General features: G+C 41.9%; 1 protein-coding gene across 6 annotated transcripts in view; it reads left to right on the top strand.

The window, feature by feature from the left end:
- Positions 1 to 21,471, top strand: part of VWA3B (von Willebrand factor A domain containing 3B) — a 113,104-nt gene that overhangs the window by 16,874 nt on the left and 74,759 nt on the right. For 5 of the 6 annotated variants that reach the window (XM_073352884.1, XM_073352910.1, XM_073352920.1 and 2 more), the window contains exons 8-11: positions 7,186 to 7,310; positions 13,450 to 13,566; positions 19,036 to 19,232; positions 19,969 to 20,123. In XM_073352884.1, the coding sequence (XP_073208985.1) occupies positions 7,186 to 7,310; positions 13,450 to 13,566; positions 19,036 to 19,232; positions 19,969 to 20,123 (594 nt within the window). The remainder of the gene's footprint in view (positions 1 to 7,185; positions 7,311 to 13,449; positions 13,567 to 19,035; positions 19,233 to 19,968; positions 20,124 to 21,471) is intronic. The other variant, XM_073352903.1, reaches the window with a different exon arrangement.

The following is a 21,471-nucleotide window of genomic DNA, read 5'->3' on the forward strand; positions in this document are numbered from 1 at the left end:
ACTACCTGATTTCAGTACTTTTAAAGGACTGTACAGATAGAAACATGTGAATCCTTGCAACATGCCTGGGAGATAAGTGAGTATTCCCATTTGACTGATGATAAACCTGAGACAAAGAGATTAAGTAATTTCCTCAAGATCACAGAGGAAATCTTTGTAAGAGCTGGGGTTAAAACTCAGGAGTTTCTGTGCTCAGACCAAACCTCCCTCCACACCCGTGTTCACAGTCTCTCTTTAAGTCAGCTCACTATCTAAATGAGAAAAAATCTGTCAGCTCCTCCTATCCTTGGCTTGCAGAAAAAAAAACAGTAGGGAAAAGAGATGGATACAAAAATATGCTGAAACAGATGATTGATTGATTTATACCGTCTTGCAGTAACACCTGTGGGAAACAATAGGGAATTCAGAACCCTGTTGTATTAGGTATTGTACAAACGCATAGTAAAAAGACAGACAGCCTCTGTCCCACATAATTCACAGTTAAAGTTGTGACAAGACACAGCAGGTGGATGAAACAATGAAATGGGTGGAGTGGGGTTGGAGGAAGAGGTAACCATAAAGCAAACATCTTACTAACTTAATTACAATTCATAGCTTTATGCAGAGGCTGCAATGGTCATAGTTAGCAGTTGTGCTAGAGATGTGTCGAAAAATTAATACGGCAAAATACAAAATGTCCAATAAGTTCTTGGAACATACCAGTGACAATTTCTTGTTTCACAAGGTGGAGGAAGTAACCAGGAGGACAGCCATTGTAAACTTGATTCCAACTAAAAGGGAGGAATTGGTTGTTAATCTGAAGGTTAAAGGCAATTTGGGTGAAAGCGATCATCAAATGATCGATTTCATGATTCTAAGGAAAGGAAGGAGTGAGAGCAGCAGAATAAGGACAATAGACTTTCTTTGAAAAGCAGACTTTAACAAACTCTGGGAATTGGTAGGTAAGGTCCTATGGGAAGAAAATCTAAGGGAAAAAACCATTCAGGAGAGCTCACAGCAATGCTTAAATTACAGGAGAAAAGTTGTGTGTCACTGAATGTCAAGTGGCTTGCTTTCATTTAAACAGTAGTGAGAAGTAAGGGGGCTATAAGACAGAAGTGAGGTAGCCCCTAAAAGTAGTAAGGGATCCCATTCTCCCAAGCTACCCTGTAATTCAAGCCTTGGCTGGCAGTTTCTCAAAGAGACAATATTAAATGTGCAACAGCAAACTATCCTGTTGCGAAAGAAAGATAGGAAAAATAGTAAGATGCCAAAATCGCTCCCTGAGAAGCTCTTGAATAACCTGAAAATCAAAAAGGAATCCTCAAAAAGTGGAAAGGTGGACAAATAGCTAAGGATGAGTACAAAATAATAGCACAGGCAAGTAGGGACAAAATCAGAAAGGCTAAAGCGCAAAATGAGCAGAACATTGGCCAGTTGTAATAACATGTTTGTGTCCCATACTGAAAATGTCCAAACCACGAGGTTATACAATATTTGCCTTCTCCACCCTTTGCAACCTTGGCTTGACCGTGTCCCCATTGCCTCATCTGTAATGTATTATTTTGGATTTCTTCATCCAAGGTGAACCCACATGCTGTACATCACAACAGCGTAAATAGGTACCATGCCTCTTGGAACAACATGAGGTAGCCGGGGCTTTCCAGACTCTCCCACCCTTCCTTACCAGTATCTGAGGATGAGTGACATGTTCCTTTAAGATGTAACTTGCCAGGATAGGTTCCAACAAACCTACAAACTGGATGCTATACACTGTTAATGCTTTACTTAGTCCTGTGGCTACTGGTACTGCTAGTACTATAGGAAGGATCCATGTGCACTTTTTCTCAGCATAATAGATCCCTGAATAGCACCTTATTTGTTATCAACCCAGGCACTTCCCCACCTTGAATTTCCTTTAGTCCTACCTGTAGCTCCTTTGTGAGAAAGCTGCCATACCACAAACAGGTAATCACCTTTGATACATTAGGATGGTTCGTGATTTTTTGCATTTCATTGATTGCTGCTTCCACTTCCCTAAACAACTGTCCTGTTATTCTAGCATCCTGAAATTCTTTAAATCCTCCCCTATATCCTCATTCTATTGTTTATTTAACTTTTTAACAGACTTTGTAATTGAGCTCATTTTCTGATTTTCTTCCCACAATACTCTGATATGCATATGATTCCATGCTGATGTTCCCAATGCCTCAACTCCTTGTACTATTCCTGTATCTCTTTTATCTCTTTCCCTCCTCAGGCCACCAAATTTCCTCCAATTCCACCCTATCCATTGATTGTCTGAAATTTTGCACTACTTTTACTACCCTTTGCATATAGAAGCACACAGATTTTTCATGACAGAGCTGCTGTGGGAATGTAAAATTGTTTAAATTCAATACTACAGGTATCATTTGGTACTGTACATTATTATACATAATCTGATATTCACAACTTATCATTAGTCCATTGTCAGGTCCTGCTTTCATTTCTGGGCATGGTTCAGTGGGGGAAGTTTAGGTTGGATATTAGGAAAAACTTTTTCACTAGGAGGGTGGTGAAACACTGGAATGCGTTACCTAGGGAGGTGGTAGAATCTCCTTCCTTAGAAGTTTTTAAGGTCAGGCTTGATAAAGCCCTGGCTGGGATGATTTAATTGGGGATTGGTCCTGCTTTGAGCAGGGGTTTGGACTAGATGACCTCCTCAGGTCCCTTCCAACCCTGATATTCTATGATTCTATGATTCATCTTGCTTCAATTCTGGAATAGGAAGCATTGTTACACCAGTATGTTCAGAAGCAGTGGTGGTTGTCTCCCCATTCTTAGTCACATTCAGAGAGAATGTCAAAGCCTCAGTCACTTTCCTGGCATGGTAGGTGGACTCATGGGCAGTAGTTCGTTGGATGATATGCTAGAGTAACTGTAATATTTCCCGCATGTGTTAACTGCATGTTATAACTGGTTAGGTTAGCCATTACCATCCCATTTAAACACATGGCCCCTTTGGGTCCCCCAGTCCAAGTCCCTGCTCCTGAGAGTTGCTTGCGCTGCAGGATCTTCCATCTTGGCTGCAGTTCTGTCTGTACCAGAGCTTTGTAGGCTTTTCTTCATGATTACCTGGAAACCATAAGGCTAGGGTGGCTTTCTTCCCCTTGTGCACTGTCACCACCTTATTCCTCTGCTCTATCACGAATACTACGGACCCCAATGCAGTGCATAATATACTTCCCATCGTGATCAACACCTGAAAGAGAAAGAAATTATTGTCCCTTCCTTTTTTTATATCAATAGATTCCTTCTGTTCTTCCCTCTGTATGGTTTCAGCTGCATAGCATACAACCATTGTTTCACCACCCCTTTTCATCCTTTTCCCTGACGAGGTATATGGATGGACTAGCCTTGTCCATTACATAGCAGGGACTCTCCCAACTGGCTTTTGGAAAGGGCCTTTTATTTGAGACATACTGCACAAGGAACTGATCTCTCACTTCATATGCCTTGCCAGAGACTTGGTCGTCAATTATTGTTTCATTTTTTTGTTGGGCCTCTCCCAAGCTTCGTGCCACCATCTTGTGTACCTCTTGTATGTGCCATACCAATTCCTTAACCTATTACTCTGTTATACTGTATTATGTCCATCCCTGGGGTAATGAATATCTCATCTCCCTTCTAGTCATAGTCTCAAAAGGGGTAACCTTCATAGCCTTCGCTATGCTTCTCCTTATGACCTTTAAAACAAGGTGTAGTTTAACATCCCAGTCTTTCCCTGAGCCGCTTTCCACCTTTTCAGCATTGTTTTTATCAGTCTAGTTGGCTCGTTCCACAGTTCCAGACTCTGTGGGTGGCATGGTATATGGAATTTCTGATCACGCTGGAGTATCTCACAAACCTTCCTAGTCACCTTTCCCGTGAATGCTGGACCATTATCACTATCCACAGCCTTAGGAAGACCCCACCTAGAGAATACCTGCTCTGTTAGCACCTGAGCTGTGGTGATGGCTGTACAGTGTTGAGTCAGAATAGCTTCTGTACACCTAGTAAAAGCATCTACAGTTATTCCCTCTAGCAGTTGTAGATGATTCTCCTGTATAATCCACCTGTATTCTTTCCAATAGGCCTGTCAGAACTTAGAGCTTTAACAGTCTCCTCCTTTTCCTCCCCACCGGGTTACTTCTGGCACAGGTTAGACATGCTGCCCCATACTCCTCTATATCTTTTCCTGCTGTGGGCCTCCATCACACAGTAAACACTCGCTCTTTAGTGCTAAGTTAATTTAAATGTCCACCTGCTGTGCGTCTATTCTCATGAACTCCTCACTTAATCCAACCGGGACCTCCCCTGAATTTCGAGCCACAAGTAGTCCATCCCTGTGGTTTTAGTTTCCATTCATATAATACACCAGTTCCCCCACCTAATGATTTTAAGGTGTCTTGTATTTCCTCATTTTCCTTTTGTAGAGCCTGTAGATCAAAATCTTTTTTCTGTCTCTGTTTCATGGCTGTAGTTGTCACTGCCTCTACCACAGTAGTGGCTGTCTCTCCTGGCCATATAACTCCACTTTTGAGTGCTTCCTTTACTGCCCTATCTGCTTCATCATGCCATCTTTTAATTTTTCCACTCTTGGCTTGTGCCTTACCCTTCATTACCCAGACCTCCATCAATCCCTTGTCTTGTGTCACCTGATCCAACCACTTTCACAAGCCTACATGCTTAATGTTCCTGCCATCACTCTTCTTCCACTCTTTTTTTTTGCTCTCAAATGGAAGAAAAGCAGTAAGTGCATTACACACAGAACTCAAATCGGAGCATATAATTCCCTGGACACCAGCACTCCGCATCTTCAGGCCTCTTATAACCTGAACCAGTGCAGCAACATCAGCATATTGTGCTGAGGGAGTTTGTCTTGAAAAGAGGTCATGTTGGTCCTCTCCTGCATAAATCAAAGCTAAACCAGTAACTGGCTTTCCTGCCACATAGTAGGAGGATGTAAATGGGGAGTAATCCCCAATTTCATCAGGACCCAAAGCAGCAGCAGTCTTTGCTAGAAAAATCCCAGTCAGATTGTTTCCTGTTTCAGGGCTTGGCACACATTCATCACACTCCCCTGTGATTGTAAGCCTTTCTTTGAAGGGGAGTGGGGGCTGGATTATGCAGTTGGACTTCCTCTGTGCTGTCCCCCAAGAAGTGGGGACATTCTAGTGCTGGACTTTCCTGTCCTTAATCTTTCCTTTTGCTAAAAATACTAGAGAGGCATTATCTGAACACACACTAACCTTGCTTCCACCCATAATATAACAAAATTTCTGGAGAGGCCAACAATAATTCATAGCCAATATGGATTTTTCAAGAATAAATTTTACCAAATCAACCTAATTTCCTTCTTTGATAGGGTTACTGGCCTAGTGGATATGGGGGAAGCAGTAGACATGATATATCTTGATTTTAGGAAGGCTTTTGACTCAGTTCCACCTGGCATTCTCATAAGCAAACTAGGGAAATGTGTTCTGATGAAATTACTATAAAGTGGGTGAAAAACTGGTTGGAAGACCAGACTCAAAGAGTAGTTATCAGTGGTTGGCTGTCAAACTGGGAGGAAATAGCTAGAGGGGTGCCAAAGGGGTCTGTCATGAGTCCAGTACTATTCAATATTTTAATCAGTGATTTGGATAATGGAGAGGAGAGTATGCTTACAAATTTTTTGGAAGACACCAGGCTGGAAGGGGTTTTTAGCACCTTGGAAAACAGGATTAGAATTCAAAACGACCTTGATAAAGTGGAGAAATGGTCTGAAATCAACAAGATAAAATCCATTAAAGACAAATGCAAAGTACTGCACTTAAAAAGGAAAAATCAAATGCGGAACTACAAAATGGGGAATAATTGGCTAGGTAGTAGTACTGCAGAAAAGGATCTGGGGATTATAGTGGATCACAAATTGCATATGAGCCAACAATATGATGCAGTGGCAAAAAAGGCTAATATTCTGGGGTTTATTAACAGGAGTATCATATGAAAGATACGGGAGGGAGGTAATTGTCCTACTCTGTTCAGCACAGGTGAGGCCTCAGCTCGAGTACTGTGTCTGGTTCTGGGCATTGCACTTCAAGAAAGATGTGGACAAACTGGAGAGAGTCCAGAGGAGATTAACAAAAATGATAAAAGGTTTAGAAAACCTGACTTGTGAGAAAAGGTTAAAAAAATGGGCATGTTTAGTCTTGAGGAAAGAAGACTGAGGAGGGACCTGATAATGGTCTTCAAATACGTTAAGGGCTGTTTAAAAGAGGACAGTGATCAATTGTTCTCCATGTCCCTTGAAGGTAGGGCAAGAAGTAATCTGCTTAATCAGCAGCAAAGGAGATTGAGGTTAGATACTAGGAAAAACTTTCTAACTGTAAAGATAGTCAAGTATTGGATTAGGCTTCCGAAGAAGGTTGTGGAGTCCCCATCACTGGACATTTTTAAGAACAGGTTGGACAAACACCTGTCAGGGATAGTCTAGGTATACGTGGTGCCTCAGTGCAGAGGGCTGGCTAGATGGCTTGTAACACACAAAAGGAAGTGTCAGAACTGTTGCAATGTTACCTAATTTAAGGCAGGTCTTGGGACAACAAGAAGCAGAGGTGATGTTGTCCATCAGCTGTTATAGAGGGGAGATTCTGCACTGTACCATGCCTCCCCAGAGTCTGTTTTGCCCCTGCTGGACATATGGGAGTGGGGCAACCTGCCCCATCCTTCTGGGGAGCAGTTAGGTGACCAGCTCCACAGGGAGAAGAGGCAGGTATCAGCCTTCAGATACTGGGCAGGGTTTTTCCCTCAGCTGACTGAGGTTGAATGTGGAGAGGGTGGAAAGAGGGCCCATTGGGTGGGCAATGGCAGTGACCTGCAGATTGGCTGTGTCCTGAACAGTGGCTGTAGGGTTGGATCAGCATGCAGCATCAGTGAAGAGCTAGTAGTATGCTTGATGCATTGAAATAGGTCACAAAATGATACAGAACATTTATGATAGTGTCTTCATATTGAAGAATGGTATGCCCTCTTCTGAAGTACCCCAGTTTCTGGCCTCTTCACTGTATGGATATACAGTAACAGAAATCAATGAGTTCTACAGAAGGGCAACAAATATGCTCAGAGGTACATAATGAAGGGATAAACTAGGGGTGTATTTACATAATTTACTTAGCGATGAAAACCCTTTTTATATTACAGATTCCATGCGTTTGCTGAGAGAACTGACCACATAGATATCATTGGACCTATACCAAAGAGTGAAGAGGATGGAGAAAGTCTAGCCACCCAGAATTCAAGAAAATTGAAGGGAAAGGTGCCTTTAGGTAAAAATAATAAAAGGATGTTCTTTCTTAAAACCTTCAGAATAACATTGTAATTAAGGAAATGTAGCCAAGTGTTAATAAAAATAAGCATGAGCAGTGCTCCCACTTCACCATCTGGGAGAGGGGGCAGTTCAAATGGCTGGCCTCTGGGTGGGAAAGGGTGGATACCATGTACGTGGTCAGAGGGGGAAGGAAGAAGGAAGAAATGGACAGAGCTTTGTGTGTATGAGAGAGATACAGAGAAAAGAACAAAATTGTTTTGTCTGGAAAGAGGGAAGGGTGTTTCTGTATGTATGCTCGGGGTGTGGTGGGAGCATTTCAGTAGATGTTGCATATCTGAAATTACTTCTATGCTACTGTTTCTAAAGATGAATGATGAGTAGCTTTAATCACCCAAATGTGCAGTAATCTCTTTGAAATGCATTGTGTGGTATGTCTTATTGCTATTATGGACTAGAATTTACAAGTTAAAAAGGAAGGCAATTAGCCTTATGCAATTACTAAGCATTATAGCCATGGTTATGACATCACTGACAACCAATCAGAAAACTCCAGTTGTGTTTAGATTCTAAATCCTTTCAGAGCAGAAAATATATTGCTGTGATTATTCTTTTCTTCCATGTCTGATGTCTCTTGTTTCATGGTGCCTTCTTGAATGATGCAGAGGGCAATAATAATAAAAATGCTGATTAGCCTCTAATGTGTTTTGAAAGTGTTTCTTGCATATGGGGAATAAACTACAAAAGCAAATAATTGGAAACTGAGGCCATGTCTACACCAGCGAGCTTACAGTGGCACAGCTGTACTGATGCAGCTGCACTGCTGTAAGATAGCTTGAGTAGCTGCTCTTTGTTGATGGGAGAGAGCTCTCCTGTCGACATAACAAAACCACCTCCACGTACGGCAGTAGCTATATTGGTAGGAGAAGCTGTCCCGCCTGGCCACGCCTCCGCCTAGGAGCCAGAGGGGCATGTTGCCACTCCTCCCACACCCTAACTGCCTCCCGGAGCCCGCACCCCAACCCCCTGCCCTAGCCCTGAGTCCCCTCCCACACCCAAACTCCCTCCCAGAGCCGCACCCCCTCCTGCACCCCAACCCCCAGTCCTGAGCCCCCTCCTGCACTCCAAACCAATTGGCCCCAGCCTGGAGCCCCCTCCTGCACCCCAAACCCCTCATCCTCAGCTCCACCCCAGAGCCTGCACCCCCAGCCAGAGCCCTCACCCCCTCACACACCCTAACCCCCACCTCAGTTTGAAGCCCCCTCCTACACCCTGAACTCCTCATTTCTGGCCCCACCCTGGAGCCCACACCCCCAGCCAGAGCCCATACCCCCTCCCACAGCGCAACCCCCTGTCTCAGCCTGGAGCCCCCTCCCACACCCTGAACCCCTCATTTCTGGCCCCACCCTGGAGCCTGCACCCCCAGCCAGAGCCCTCACCTCTTCCCCCACTCCAGGCCCCTGCCCCAGCCCGGTGAAAGTGAGTGAGTGAGGGTGCGGGACAGCGACTGACGGGGGGTGGAGTGAGTAGGGGCGGGGCCTCAGAGAAGGGACAGGGCCGGGCTGGGGCCTTGAGGAAGGGGTGGGGCAGGGAGTGGGGCAAGGGTGTTCAGTTTTGTGCGATTAGAAAGTTGGAAACCCTGTCCAAACCCCACTTCCTATGCTATGGAGAGAACCTCCATGGAGCCCTGCTCCATGGTAGTGGCATCAGCTGCAGAATTCACCTGCATAGCATCCCACTGGCCTTCCCCCCCAGTGGAAAGGAGATCAGGGTTTGCTTCTCTGTTATCTAACGTTCCAGGTATGTAGGCAAAGGCATCTCCAGTACTACCCTGTGTACCAGGTTAATTTTTGAAGGGCTGCCTTTAAACAGCAGCACTTTAAAGAATGCTACTGTGTTCTTCTGCCACACAGTGGCGGAGGCAGGGGTCTGCGGGAAGAAGTTAAATTCCCCATCTTGGCTTGTATGCAAAATAAGTTTGAGCAACTTAAAATGTCTAATTTTCTTGCATTTGTCTATTCTCCCTTTGTAAAGTCTGATCTGAGTCAAGTGATCACAGAATTAATTACTATTCCAGTCTCTTCTGTGACTTAATTTTCTTTCTTGGACTTTTAGAAATGTTGGTGCTGGTTTGCCAGTTTTTTGTTTTTGTTTAGTTTTGCTGGTGGTTGTAAGCTAGTTTGGTATCTTGGTTGTGAAATCAGGTGGGTTTGGAGTAGCTTTTGAAACAGGCTACAGGATGGGTATAGCTGCTGGGAGGTAAGACTGGAACAGAATGAGGTTTTTTTTGAGTGTGTGTGAGGATGTTCAGCGATTGGGAGGCGGAAAGGGGTGCTTATTGCGGTGTTGTATGTTAGTTGTAGTTTGCTTATATGTGTAACACACACACACACGGTTTGATTCTGTACAGCAAAGTGGGCATGCATTCTACCAAGTTAAAATGCTCCATTCGCAATTTAAATTTTTAGTTATTATTTCTTGCTCTTTTTCAGACTTTTAGCTATTACTACTTCAGATTGTAAGCCCTCTGGGCAGGAAATCCATCTTTATTTGTATTATGAAGTACATATCTGGTATTATAATAGGTAATACATAATTAGTAACAGGTTTTAAATGTCTGGAACCCAATTCTAAAATTCTGTTAATAATTTTGAAACATTACTTATTGTAAGGGTTTGAACACAGTTAAATAACTATTTTACCCTTCTAACATTGAGTCAGTCATACAATTTTAAATGTTAGCTAGGCACAAAGTAGAAGCTTATTGTGTAAAGGAAATAAGGGGCTTGATTTACCGCTGTGTTACTCTTGCTTAATGCTGGTGTAATTCTACTGAAATCAGTGGAGTTACATAGGCACAAAATTAGTGCAACACAGTGCTGAATCAGGCAGAAGAAAACAAACTTTAAGCTCAACTTTCATTCTTGCTGCTAGTGGAGAGTAAATATAAAAGCTGTAAGCATATTTATCCAGCATGTTGCCTGTTTCCATTGTAACCCCATGGACGTCACTGAGTTCTTTTCCCTTTATGAAATGGAACTGTTGAGTTCTTCAGGTAGATCCAAGGAGACAGTTAAACTGACAAGCAGTTCAGTTGGAGTGGGTCAGTGCTTGATTTTCCCCCCAAGTAGATATACTACTTCCATGCTTGAAAATTGGGTAATTGCAATAAAAGTAGACACCAGCAGCAGTGCTGTTGAGGGCTGTTAATATTTAGTGGAAAAACGAATATTAGGACGAGGTCAACAGGAGAGCCGGCATCGGAGAGGAGGGCAGGAGAAAGGAAGGATGAGGAATAGGACAGTATGATTTGAGATCACTTGGGACACTGTATATATAAAGGATATTGATGTTTAATTTATTTTATTTGTGTGTGTGTGTGCGCGTGTCGGAGGGAAGAGGGAAAGGGAGAAGGGATTCTCTGGGGCCTCAAGGAGCAGTTTTTCTCTCCTGTGGCTTCTCAGGTGGAGGAAGATGACTGTGGGTGTGAGGATGTGCCAGATGTGGTGGGTGGGGCAGAAAAAAGGGAGAGATGATCCCGTCAGTTGGAGAAAAAGAGGTTGCTGTGGATGATGCTGGAGCAATCTCTGGAGAGGTTGGGCTGCTATGCGGGACTAGACCCGGGTAGGACCTGCTTTGACATCTTGTCCTTGGTTTTGTAAATCTGGGTTGTTGCCTGGGTAAAAAAATATTGTGTTGCTTGACTGTGGTAAAATGCATTTATCATCTAAAGGATTTGTCACCAAATCCATCGGCCATCAAACAGGTATGTGATTTGATTTCACAATGCTGTGGCGTAAATTAAAGTGAAACATGTCAATAAATGTTTTATTGTGTAATATTGAATTCAATACATGTCCCATACTGGATACATTATCAGTATATATAGTAAGTTTTCAAAACATTTAAATTAGAAAGACCTGGAGAAACCAGCAGAACATTTAAAATGCTTCTATTTTTCAACTTTTCAGCAGAAACTTTAAAACCTTCACAAAATTAAACCTGGATCCCTTTTAGTAGGAGATGATGATTTGGGAAGGAAATATTTTTTTCTGAATTGCATTTGTCAGCACAACCTTTTGTTCAATACCTTGATAATACATATATGATTGATTTATATTTGGTGGTTTTACTTCCACATCACTGTAGCTGGTACATGTTTAATAGCATGGTAGTTGTAGTTGATTGCAAATTTATAGTGCATTTATGTTCTTATGTAACTCTGCTACAGTTTTGTCAACTGTCATGTTTTAAGTGTGGTGTTTTTTAAAAAATAAAATAAAACTGAATCAAGTGTTTTGGTCAGAATATTTTTCTTGATCTTCTAAGGTCAATGAGAAACTTTTGACTTTATTCTTCCTTTTCAGTTTTATGCTGTGGAATGTGCCATTTTGCTTGAACTTTTTATGATTTTGGAGAGATTGATTTTCATGTTAACTTGTAAAAAGAAAAGGAGTACTTGTGGCACCTTAGAGACTAACCAATTTATTTGAGCATAAGCTTTCGTGAGCTACAGCTCACTTCATCGGATTGGCTAAAACAGAACTCTTGAAATACAAGAGGATACCAGGAGATGGCAGTGTACAGTAACACATTATAAAAGATTATGAGGAAAATTAACTGCGTTTCACATTTAAAACTGTGTTGCTGTATTTACAAAATATATATGTATTGTTCATTTAAGGCAATTCTACAATGTTTATTGTACAGGCAAAATGAGCGGGTTTTGTTTGGTGTAGGTTAACTGAGGGTTTATTTTAGTAGAGATGGGCTTGAGTATATTATCAAGTATGGCATATCCTGTGATTGCTTTGGGTACATACACTGGATTGGATCAGCAGATGTTAAGATATAGTTGGACTAATTCAGTGTTTGTAATATGTAATTCAGCATTAGGCTACTAATCTGGTTTTACAGAAAGGAGCACTTATGATTCAATCCTTTTACATCTTATTGTTCTAGTATGCCATTCTTCCAGCTGATCCATATTACAGTATTAAGTTCTCATAGACTACGCTACCTAATTTATTCACAGCATTGTGTAGACTTCTTAAAACAGAAGTACATGCTGTCTCCATTTTCCATCTTTGAACTTGCAGCTTTTGTATACTTTAATTCTATTAAAGACCAATTTTAAACTTTTAATCAAGGGCAGAGTATCTCTTGAATTTTTTAAATGGTCTTAGATATACTGTAACTTTGGGGTTTGTACTGAATAATCTATTTCATTGACACCTGTCTCCCTAATTGAAACCAATTTTACAAATTACTTAGGTGTCATTAGTGCCCTCATAATTAAGGTTTTGGTTAGTTATAGCGGGAAGGCAAATGTATATTGCTAAAATCACATCACTTACTCTTAGGGGACTGTTAAAGTTGTAAGTACATCTGCTCAGTAGTTTTAGGAATTTGAAGCAACTGAAAATGTCAGCTTTTCTAGATTTCGGGCTTGGGCTTTCTCATGCAAAGGCTGGTTTTAATTAAAAAAAAAGAAAAGAAAAAGAAAGAACAGATGGCTGGATTTCCCCCTTCTGCATTAAAATCCATAGGGGAATTCTATGAGAATTTCCTTGTGGAGTTTCCCCATGCTGGGAAGGAGGATTTGCCCCTCACCATGGGATAGGCTATAACCAAAACCCACCACCCTAAACCCAGAAGGCTGTGTACCTCTGTTTTAGGGCCCAGAGGCCTAACCCCAGGCAGCGCATCTCAAGTGAAGCTTTGTCGCTGGTGCCTCTCTGCTCATGTATATTCCTTGAACTCCTTTTAAAGAGAAAAAAAGAAAAGGAGTACTTGTGGCACCTTAGAGACTAACCAATTTATTTGAGCATAAGCTTTCGTGAGCTACAGCTCACCGATGAAGTGAGCTGTAGCTCACGAAAGCTTATGCTCAAATAAATTGGTTAGTCTCTAAGGTGCCACAAGTCCTCCTTTTCTTTTTGTGAATACAGACTAACACGGCTCCTACTCTGAAACCTTTTAAAGAGAGGAGTTCCCACTGCAAAGGGACCCTATTTACAAGGTAATAAAACGGTACCTACACAGGCAACCCCATTGACTTTAGGATTGTTGAGCAGGTGTAGCGGTGAAAGAAGAATTTGTCTGAAAGCATTAAGGTCTATGCATTATTCCTCCCACAGTAGCTGGTGTCAGAGAAGATGTCTTCATGATCTGGAAGGAGTCAGAGGAGGCCAGAAATGCGCTGATACAACTTCAGAATATTTTATCCGAGTCTCACCAGCCTATATCTGGCAAAGGTATTGTTTATAGTTCTTTCTAGAAAGATATCATTGTGCTCATGCTTAATTTGTTTCATTTGTGGGCAATTTTGATAAACTGCCAATTTAGGGATGATGTTTCTTTTTAAGACCATTTATTATATGCAGAGCCGTAATCTATCATTACGGTTGCATACGCTTACCTTTATAAGCCTCTATTTACAGTTGCTTTTAACTTCATTAAACTTTAACAGTTCTGGGTGAATTTTTCCATGCTTGCTTTTTGCCTTTTGGAAAGTTTCAGCAAAAACTATTCAGTTGTCTCTGAGAACAAGACTAGCAAAAACAGGTAATTTTACCAATGTTAATTTTTTCAGCTGTTTTTCTGAGGAGCTCAATCAGCTCTACGGCTTGAGGGTGGGACTTGAAACTTGGCAGGAGATAACTGTGCAGTTCAGATGCCCCACAAAAATTCATCCACATTTGACCAAATTATAAACCTCTGAAAACTGTAATTTGCTTAGGCCTTGTCTTCACTGCAGAATTAACTTGAGTTGTAACTCGAGAGATGCTCCTTACTCAGGCCTCATCCACATACTAAAACCCTTCCCTGGAATGTGGTTGTGACCCAGGAACCTCTTAGTGTCAATTGGAAAAGGACATAGTGTGTGTGGGGGGAGGGGGCACAGGACTCGCCTGAATCTGGTCTGTACACTGTACTTCACCAAAGAATGTCATGTACGGTCTCAAATAAAAGCCAATGTCAGACTGGAAATCAATATTGTTGTGAAATATGTATGCAGATACTGTGTAAAGTGTTCTGAATATATATACTGAAAACATGTTCTTAGTCTGTGTCGCTAGCAAAAGTGAAAAACAGGCTTTCTGTCTGACATATGAAGAAACATCTCTTATCTGTTTACATGTAAGTTGAGTATTGTCTTGTTCATAGTGGGTCTGCTATCACCAGTCTGAACTGAATGAAAATGAAGGAGTGTGGGAACTAAGAGGAAGAGAAAAACAGCAGGTTTTGGTGGTGGGGAAGAACCTTATCCTGAGGTGCACTTCAAAAGTTAGCTCCACTATATATGGAGGGGTAGGGTGGTTAAACAAGTCCCCTTGGCACCCTTCACTGAGAAGGTAAGCAAACAGTGAGTTTGCTTTATTTTAAAAAGGAGGTTTCAACCAGGCTTGGTTGAAAACTCCAGAGAGAACTTTGGGTGAGAAGAGCTTCTTTAGCAAAGAGAGTAACTTGTTAGTTAACGTTTTGTCCCTAGAAAGTGTGTATGATTTTGCTTTATATGTAACCATTCGTTTCCAGTATTCTGACTCGCTATCACTTGAATCTCTAGTCTTTAATAATAAATGTATTCGTGTTTTCACTATGAATATATCTAAGTGCTGTGGTGTTAAGCAAAGTTTCTGAGGTGAATCTTACCAGCGGGTGTGCACTGTTCTTTGGGAACAGTGGGTCTGATAATCTGATGAGTGTTCAGTGGATCGGGGGCTGGACACAGCAGGGAATGCTCAGAGGATTCAGGGGTTGGTGTGTGCCTATTACTACCTGCACAGAGAGGGAGTGAGGCCTGGAATGTAGTGCTTGTGTTGCCAAAGACAGTTGGTTTCAGGGAGCTGATCCGCAACAGGCACAGACAAGACTGTTTCAACCTAAGGAGCATCACAGCAGTGGTGATTTTAACTCAAGTTGGCTGGCCCATCGGGGGTATAGGCTATAGCTCAAGTTAGCACAACGTGTCAGCTGCTAACAGTCACTCTGTGCTGCTCATAAAATCACTCTGTGTAAGTCGAGTGTTAGCAGTGTGGCCATAGTCAGGTGAGCTAGGGTAACTTGAGTGGAGTTAACTCAAATTAACTCTGCAGTGAAGACAAAGCCTTGGGGCTTGTCTACGCTACAGATGTGCTGCTGTAGCACTATTGTGTAGACACTTGCTACAGTGGTGCAAGCGGGTTTCAGTCACTGTAGTTAACCCACCCCTTCTGAGAGACTGATGGAAGAATTCTTCCATCGACCTAGTGGTGCCTACACTGGGGTGTAGGTTGGCTTAACTATGTCTTTCAGGAGTGTGAATTTTTCACACCCCTGGGTGACATAGCTAGGTCAACCTACATTTTAGGTGTAGAGGTTTGTTGTTAAAATCTCTGAATATTCTGTCTGCCCTGATCATGATTCCAGGCCTGATTGGGCTTCTGCATGGCAATCACACATTCCCTGGCTTCCCTACTTGACTCTGTAGGATAGTTAGGCAAAGAAACATCTGCAAAGCATGTTTTGACTTAGGGGAAAGTGTTCTGGGTTGTAAGCCAAGAGTTCTGATCTCAGCTGTTCAACTATTGAGGTGTTAATCCTGAGAACTTAGAATCATAGAATCATAGAATATCAGGGTTGGAAGGGACCTCAGGAGGTCATCTAGTCCAACCCCCTGCGCAAAGCAGGACCAATCCCCAATTAAATCATCCCAGCCAGGGCTTTGTCAAGCCTGACCTTAAAAACTTCTAAGGAAGGAGATTCTACCACCTCCCTAGGTAACGTATTCCAGTGTTTCACCACCCTCCTAGTGAAAAAGTTTTTCCTAATATCCAACCTAAACCTCCCCCACTGCAACTTGAGACCATTACTCCTTGTCCTGTCCTCTTCTACCACTGAGAATAGTCTAGAACCATCCTCTCTGGAACCACCTCTCAGGTAGCTGAAAGCAGCTATGAAATCCCCCCTCATTCTTCTCTTCTGCAGACTAAACAATCCCAGTTCCCTCAGCCTCTCCTCATAAGTCATGTGTTCCAGATCCCTAATCATTTTTGTTGCCCTTCGCTGGACTCTCTCCAATTTATCCACATCCTTCTTGTAGTGTGGGGCCCAAAACTGGACACAGTACTCCAGATGAGGCCTCACCAATGTCGAATAGAGGGGGACGATCACGTCCCTCGATCTGCTCGCTATGCCCCTACTTATACATCCCAAAATGCCGTTGGCCTTCTTGGCTACAAGGGCACACTGCTGACTCATATCCAGCTTCTCGTCCACTGTCACCCCTAGGTCCTTTTCCGCAGAACTGCTGCCTAGCCATTCGGTCCCTAGTCTGTAGCTGTGCATTGGGTTCTTCCGTCCTAAGTGCAGGACCCTGTACTTATCCTTATTGAACCTTATCAGATTTCTTTTGGCCCAATCCTCCAATTTGTCTAGGTCCCTCTGTATCCTATCCCTGCCCTCCAGCGTATCTACCACTCCTCCCAGTTTAGTATCATCCGCAAATTTGCTGAGAGTGCAATCCACACCATCCTCCAGATCATTTATGAAGATATTGAACAAAACCGACCCCTGGGGCACTCCACTTGACACCGGCTGCCAACTAGACATGGAGCCATTGATTACTACCCGTTGAGCCCGACAATCTAGCCAACTTTCTACCCACCTTATAGTGCATTCATCCAGCCCATACTTCTTTAACTTGCTGACAAGAATACTGTGGGAGACCGTGTCAAAAGCTTTGCTAAAGTCAAGATACAATACATCCACTGCTTTCCCTTCATCCACAGAACCAGTAATCTCATCATAGAAGGCGATTAGATTAGTCAGGCATGACCTTCCCTTGGTGAATCCATGCTGACTGTTCCTGATCACTTTCTTCTCATGTAAGTGCTTCAGGATTGATTCTTTGAGGACTAATAACTTCATAGTTATTACTTCTGGGCAAGGCCTCCGACCCCAGATTCACCCCTCTCCCGCCCCCGTTTCTACAGAAGGGGTAACTAAGAGGTCATACAAGATTGCTTCTGACAGAGCTGTGCAGAGAACCCAGGCCTCCAGTATGGAAGACCCTAGTCTGATCTACTTAGCCACTCTGCCTTTAAGAATAGTTGTGCCATATCTATATGCTTGGCTGTGCTGTTTGTAACCATTGGATTACACTACCTTCTAGAGCCAGGAATAGAACCCAGAATTCTTAGTTCCCAACATTTCACTGCTCTCTTACAAATACTGTAGTGTATAAGCCACTGGCAAAGTAAGTGTCACCTTCCCCATCTCGTGGCTGGACCTTATAGAGAGAATAGCCTACTACTGCTACCAGTTAATACTTTAGCTCGAGTTGGAGATTTGTACAGTGGAACTAAAGGTCCTAAATTCAAACCCTGCTGATGATCCATGGGAGGGGGGTGGGTCGTATTATTCCATTATTTTTTCAATTTTCTTGTTTAAAAAAACCTTGGAAATCACATTAATACAGGTTAAAAATATTAAGGTTGCAAAATTAAGCATTCAGAATTAAGAAATGCCAGAAATAAGGTTTCCTGTGCAACCTTAATTTGATTCCCTTGTGTGTAACCATTATGGTACAGTCTATAATTACACAATCACATACTATTTGTTCTACAGAACTTCTGCTTCATTCTGTACACAGGTTGGGCAATGAATGAGACAGAGGGATGCAGGGAGAGAAAGGACATTCTCTGGAGTAGTACTGGAGAAATGAGTTCCATTCCTGAGTTTGCCACATACTTCCTATATGATGTTGGGCAAGACTTTCATAATAAATATGTCCAAAGGGCCTGAATTAAGGTTACATGGGCAACTTTAATTCTGACATTTCCTAATTTATAAGTGCTTGACTTTGCAACCTTAGTGTTGTGTTAATGTATTTTTTCATATATAATCACTGTATAAAATGTTAAACTATTCTGATCATACTCTAGATTGAGTTAAAGAAAACATTAAATTCCAGTGTGATTTGTAGCTGAACTCAGGCAGCCCACCTATTTTGTCTCTCAGTGATTCAGATAACTGTAGTTGTCCTGTCTGTCTACATTTCTTTCTTTGTCTTCCCGATCTCTTTAAAACTCTTGTATCCTAAAATGTACTCTGTGCTGTTCTAGTGAAATGAAAAAGAGGCTGTCTACTTTCCATTGACTCTTCAGATAATACATTATGTATACATACTAAGCCATGGCCTTTATATAAAGTATATGCAAAGGAGAAAAATGCAAACACGTTTGTTTTAAAATATGCAAACTGACTTGTTCTAAAACATGATTTAGCAGAGTTTGTGAAAGGCCTCTGATCAGCAGTCAAAAGTCAATTCCTTTCATATGATAAGGCCCTGTTCTTGCAACTTCATGCATGCAGTCAGATCCCTATAGCTATAATTACTCCGTGATTCCACTCAGAATTCTGGTCAACATTCTCAAAAATAGTTGCCTAAAGTTAGCCTCCTAAATCCATACTTAGGCAATGAAATTGCTGGCCTCATTTGTAAAGTCCTGGGTATCCCGCAGCTCCAGCTGGCTTCAGTAGGGTTTGTTGGATGGTCTACACTTTTGAAAATCAGACTCTTTATTTAGGTATATAAATGGGGAGTTAGGAGTCCGAGGTTGGCCTTAGGTTTGTAAATTTTGGCCCACCTATCCTTATATCAGTCTTCTTTTGTAATAGCTTACAGAAACTCTTTGGTGAATTATGTTAAGTACAACTAGTTATGTATATTTTCAAATCAGCAACCAAAACTGATCCTCCAGTGCCTGAGCCAAAACCTGAGGATTATATAAATTCTAAGGAGTGGTTGCAGAAGAATGGCTTGAAAGCTCAGAAGCTGACGTTGTATGAAGCACTTGCTGACTGTACTTTTCGGCACGCTGACGGGGTGGTTGACATAAAAGCCAAACCAGAGGATGAATCTTTACAAACTGATGCTGTAAGTACTGCTAAGATTCCCTCGAATGCTGTGTCCTTTTCAGCTTCTTTCTGCTTTTCAGACTTACAATGAAACTTTATAGATGAGCCTTTTATACAGCATGTGGTCTGTTTGTAACCCCATTCTTATTTGGAGGATTATAATAAAAGCTTGTTAATGGAACAGGATGAAGAGGTTCATAAGTGAAATGGAGTGGAAGTGACCCTCTCTTTGCCCTGAAAGGACAGCTTTGCCTATCCTCCCCCATTCATCATGTAATCTGCTGCGAAGGATGGAGGGATGGTTTCAGCAACAACTTGTTTTTCCTCATCTTTCTGACTCCGTGGAATGGGGCAAAGGAATGTTTGTCAGTTTCTTCTCTGTTCCACATGGTCTAGGAGATGTAGAGGCCCCAAGTGCTCTCATAGTACTGGGTTTTAAAGCAAAGTGTGAAGGGTTGGATTATTCTGTGTTTTGCTTGCTCTTCCCCAGATCCACTAGAACACTTTTCTCTATACTTCTTCTCCTGTTCTTTCTAGCTAAGAGCAGGCCAAGGAGGACAGGGAAACAGTTTCTACTGATTTCATATAAGGAGCTAATGTCCTCAGCAGGTTTATAATCTGTGGCTACTTCTGCAGCTATGCAGTTGCAGCAGGCGTAGATCCCTGCCTTTTAAGTGTATTTTCCAAATGTTGTTACAGCATATTGCAAAGATCACATTTTAAAATATATCATTCATAATTCCTTGCTCCTGTAGGAGACGAATAAGAAAATAATCCATGCAAAATACTGTGATAAATTTGTGCACACTTACTGGAAAGATGGGTCTGTGGTTCATGTGTATGTCTCTACTGAGAAGTACAGGCAGTATGAAGAGAGAATGAAGAATGCGCTTGGACTAATGGAAAGAAGGTTAGTTTGGTTTCAAATGAAATCTGTTCAGATCTGTACTCTAATGCAGAAATGTTTAAAGTTTACAGCCATGGTAGACAGAAGCGGCTAGTAAACATGCAATAAAAATTATAAAGAAGTTGGACCTTTATGGGTAGGACCTCTTAGTATTCATTTGCTAGGAAAGACTGATGGATGGATTGAACACAGTTTTGTAACCTTGCATTCTTCTGTTTGAGTGGAAGGAAAAATAGTCCATTTTCTGCAACCAGGAGTGTATGAATGCCTGTTATTGATCACTGAGGAGCATTGACGTAGGAAGTTGAAAAATTGTCTTTTAGTAAAAGGTACCAAGGTACTTTTAGAATTTACAATGAAAGTAGATTGGCATTTACTCCATTTATCTATGAGCTGGAAGTTTCTTGTTCAAATCAGATGCTACAATAATAAATATTAAGTAAGATAGATCATAATTCAAAATTGTTTGCACATATATAGCACCTTCCATCTGAGAATCACAAGTATCTCCTTGTAGAGGAGCCAGCAACAATTGTAATCCCTGTGTACTTCCGAGGACAGATTGCTCCCAGTTAGTACCCACTCCAAAAAAGAGGGTGGAGAGGGGGTTAGGCTATGGCCCTCTGGGACATTTTGGGAATCACTTAATTAGTAATGGATTCTGTCCAACACCTGTCCTGTAATCTTGGGTGCCTTAATAGTATGCAGCTATGACTCAGAGCCTGGTTACTCTTTGCAGCGTGCCCCCAACAGCGCGTCTAGTCCCAGCTCTCCCCAAATCCATCTCCCCGAGTTCTTAACTACCAGACACTTGGACTTTTCCCCTCTGATATGTCACCCCTGAAGGAGTGAAAACTGACCCCTGTTATCAGTTCACTTTGACACACACACTCCAGGCAGTTTGCACAACAGAGACCTGTTTGGAGTAGAATGAAACAGAAGGTTTATTTAATAGAAAAATCAGAGATTCAAAGACAAAATTGTGAGGAAAAGCAAACACATACAAGTCACACAGAAAATAAACATAAAGGTCAATCTCAGGCTTTCTACTTCTATATTAGCTAAATTCCCTTTTCTAGTATAAGTTACCTACTGACTCTGAACAGTTTCACAGTGTGCCCCTGTCATAGAGAGGGATCCAGTGTTCCATGGACAGCATCCTGCGTAGATGCTGGCTCTCAGTTTTTGGATGTCCTTCACTTCAAACCCCCTCTCTTTTGAGGATTTGCAGATTTTTTTTTCTTTCTCTCAGATTCTGGTGATACATGATGGAGGAAATTCCCTTCTTTCTTAGTTTTCCAAGACTGGGGTTTTCATTTCAATTTCAAGTTGTTTCAATGTTTCTCAATTA

The sequence above is a fragment of the Lepidochelys kempii genome, chromosome 1 (genome assembly GCF_965140265.1).
Source record: "Lepidochelys kempii isolate rLepKem1 chromosome 1, rLepKem1.hap2, whole genome shotgun sequence".
Lineage (NCBI taxonomy): Eukaryota > Metazoa > Chordata > Testudines > Cheloniidae > Lepidochelys > Lepidochelys kempii.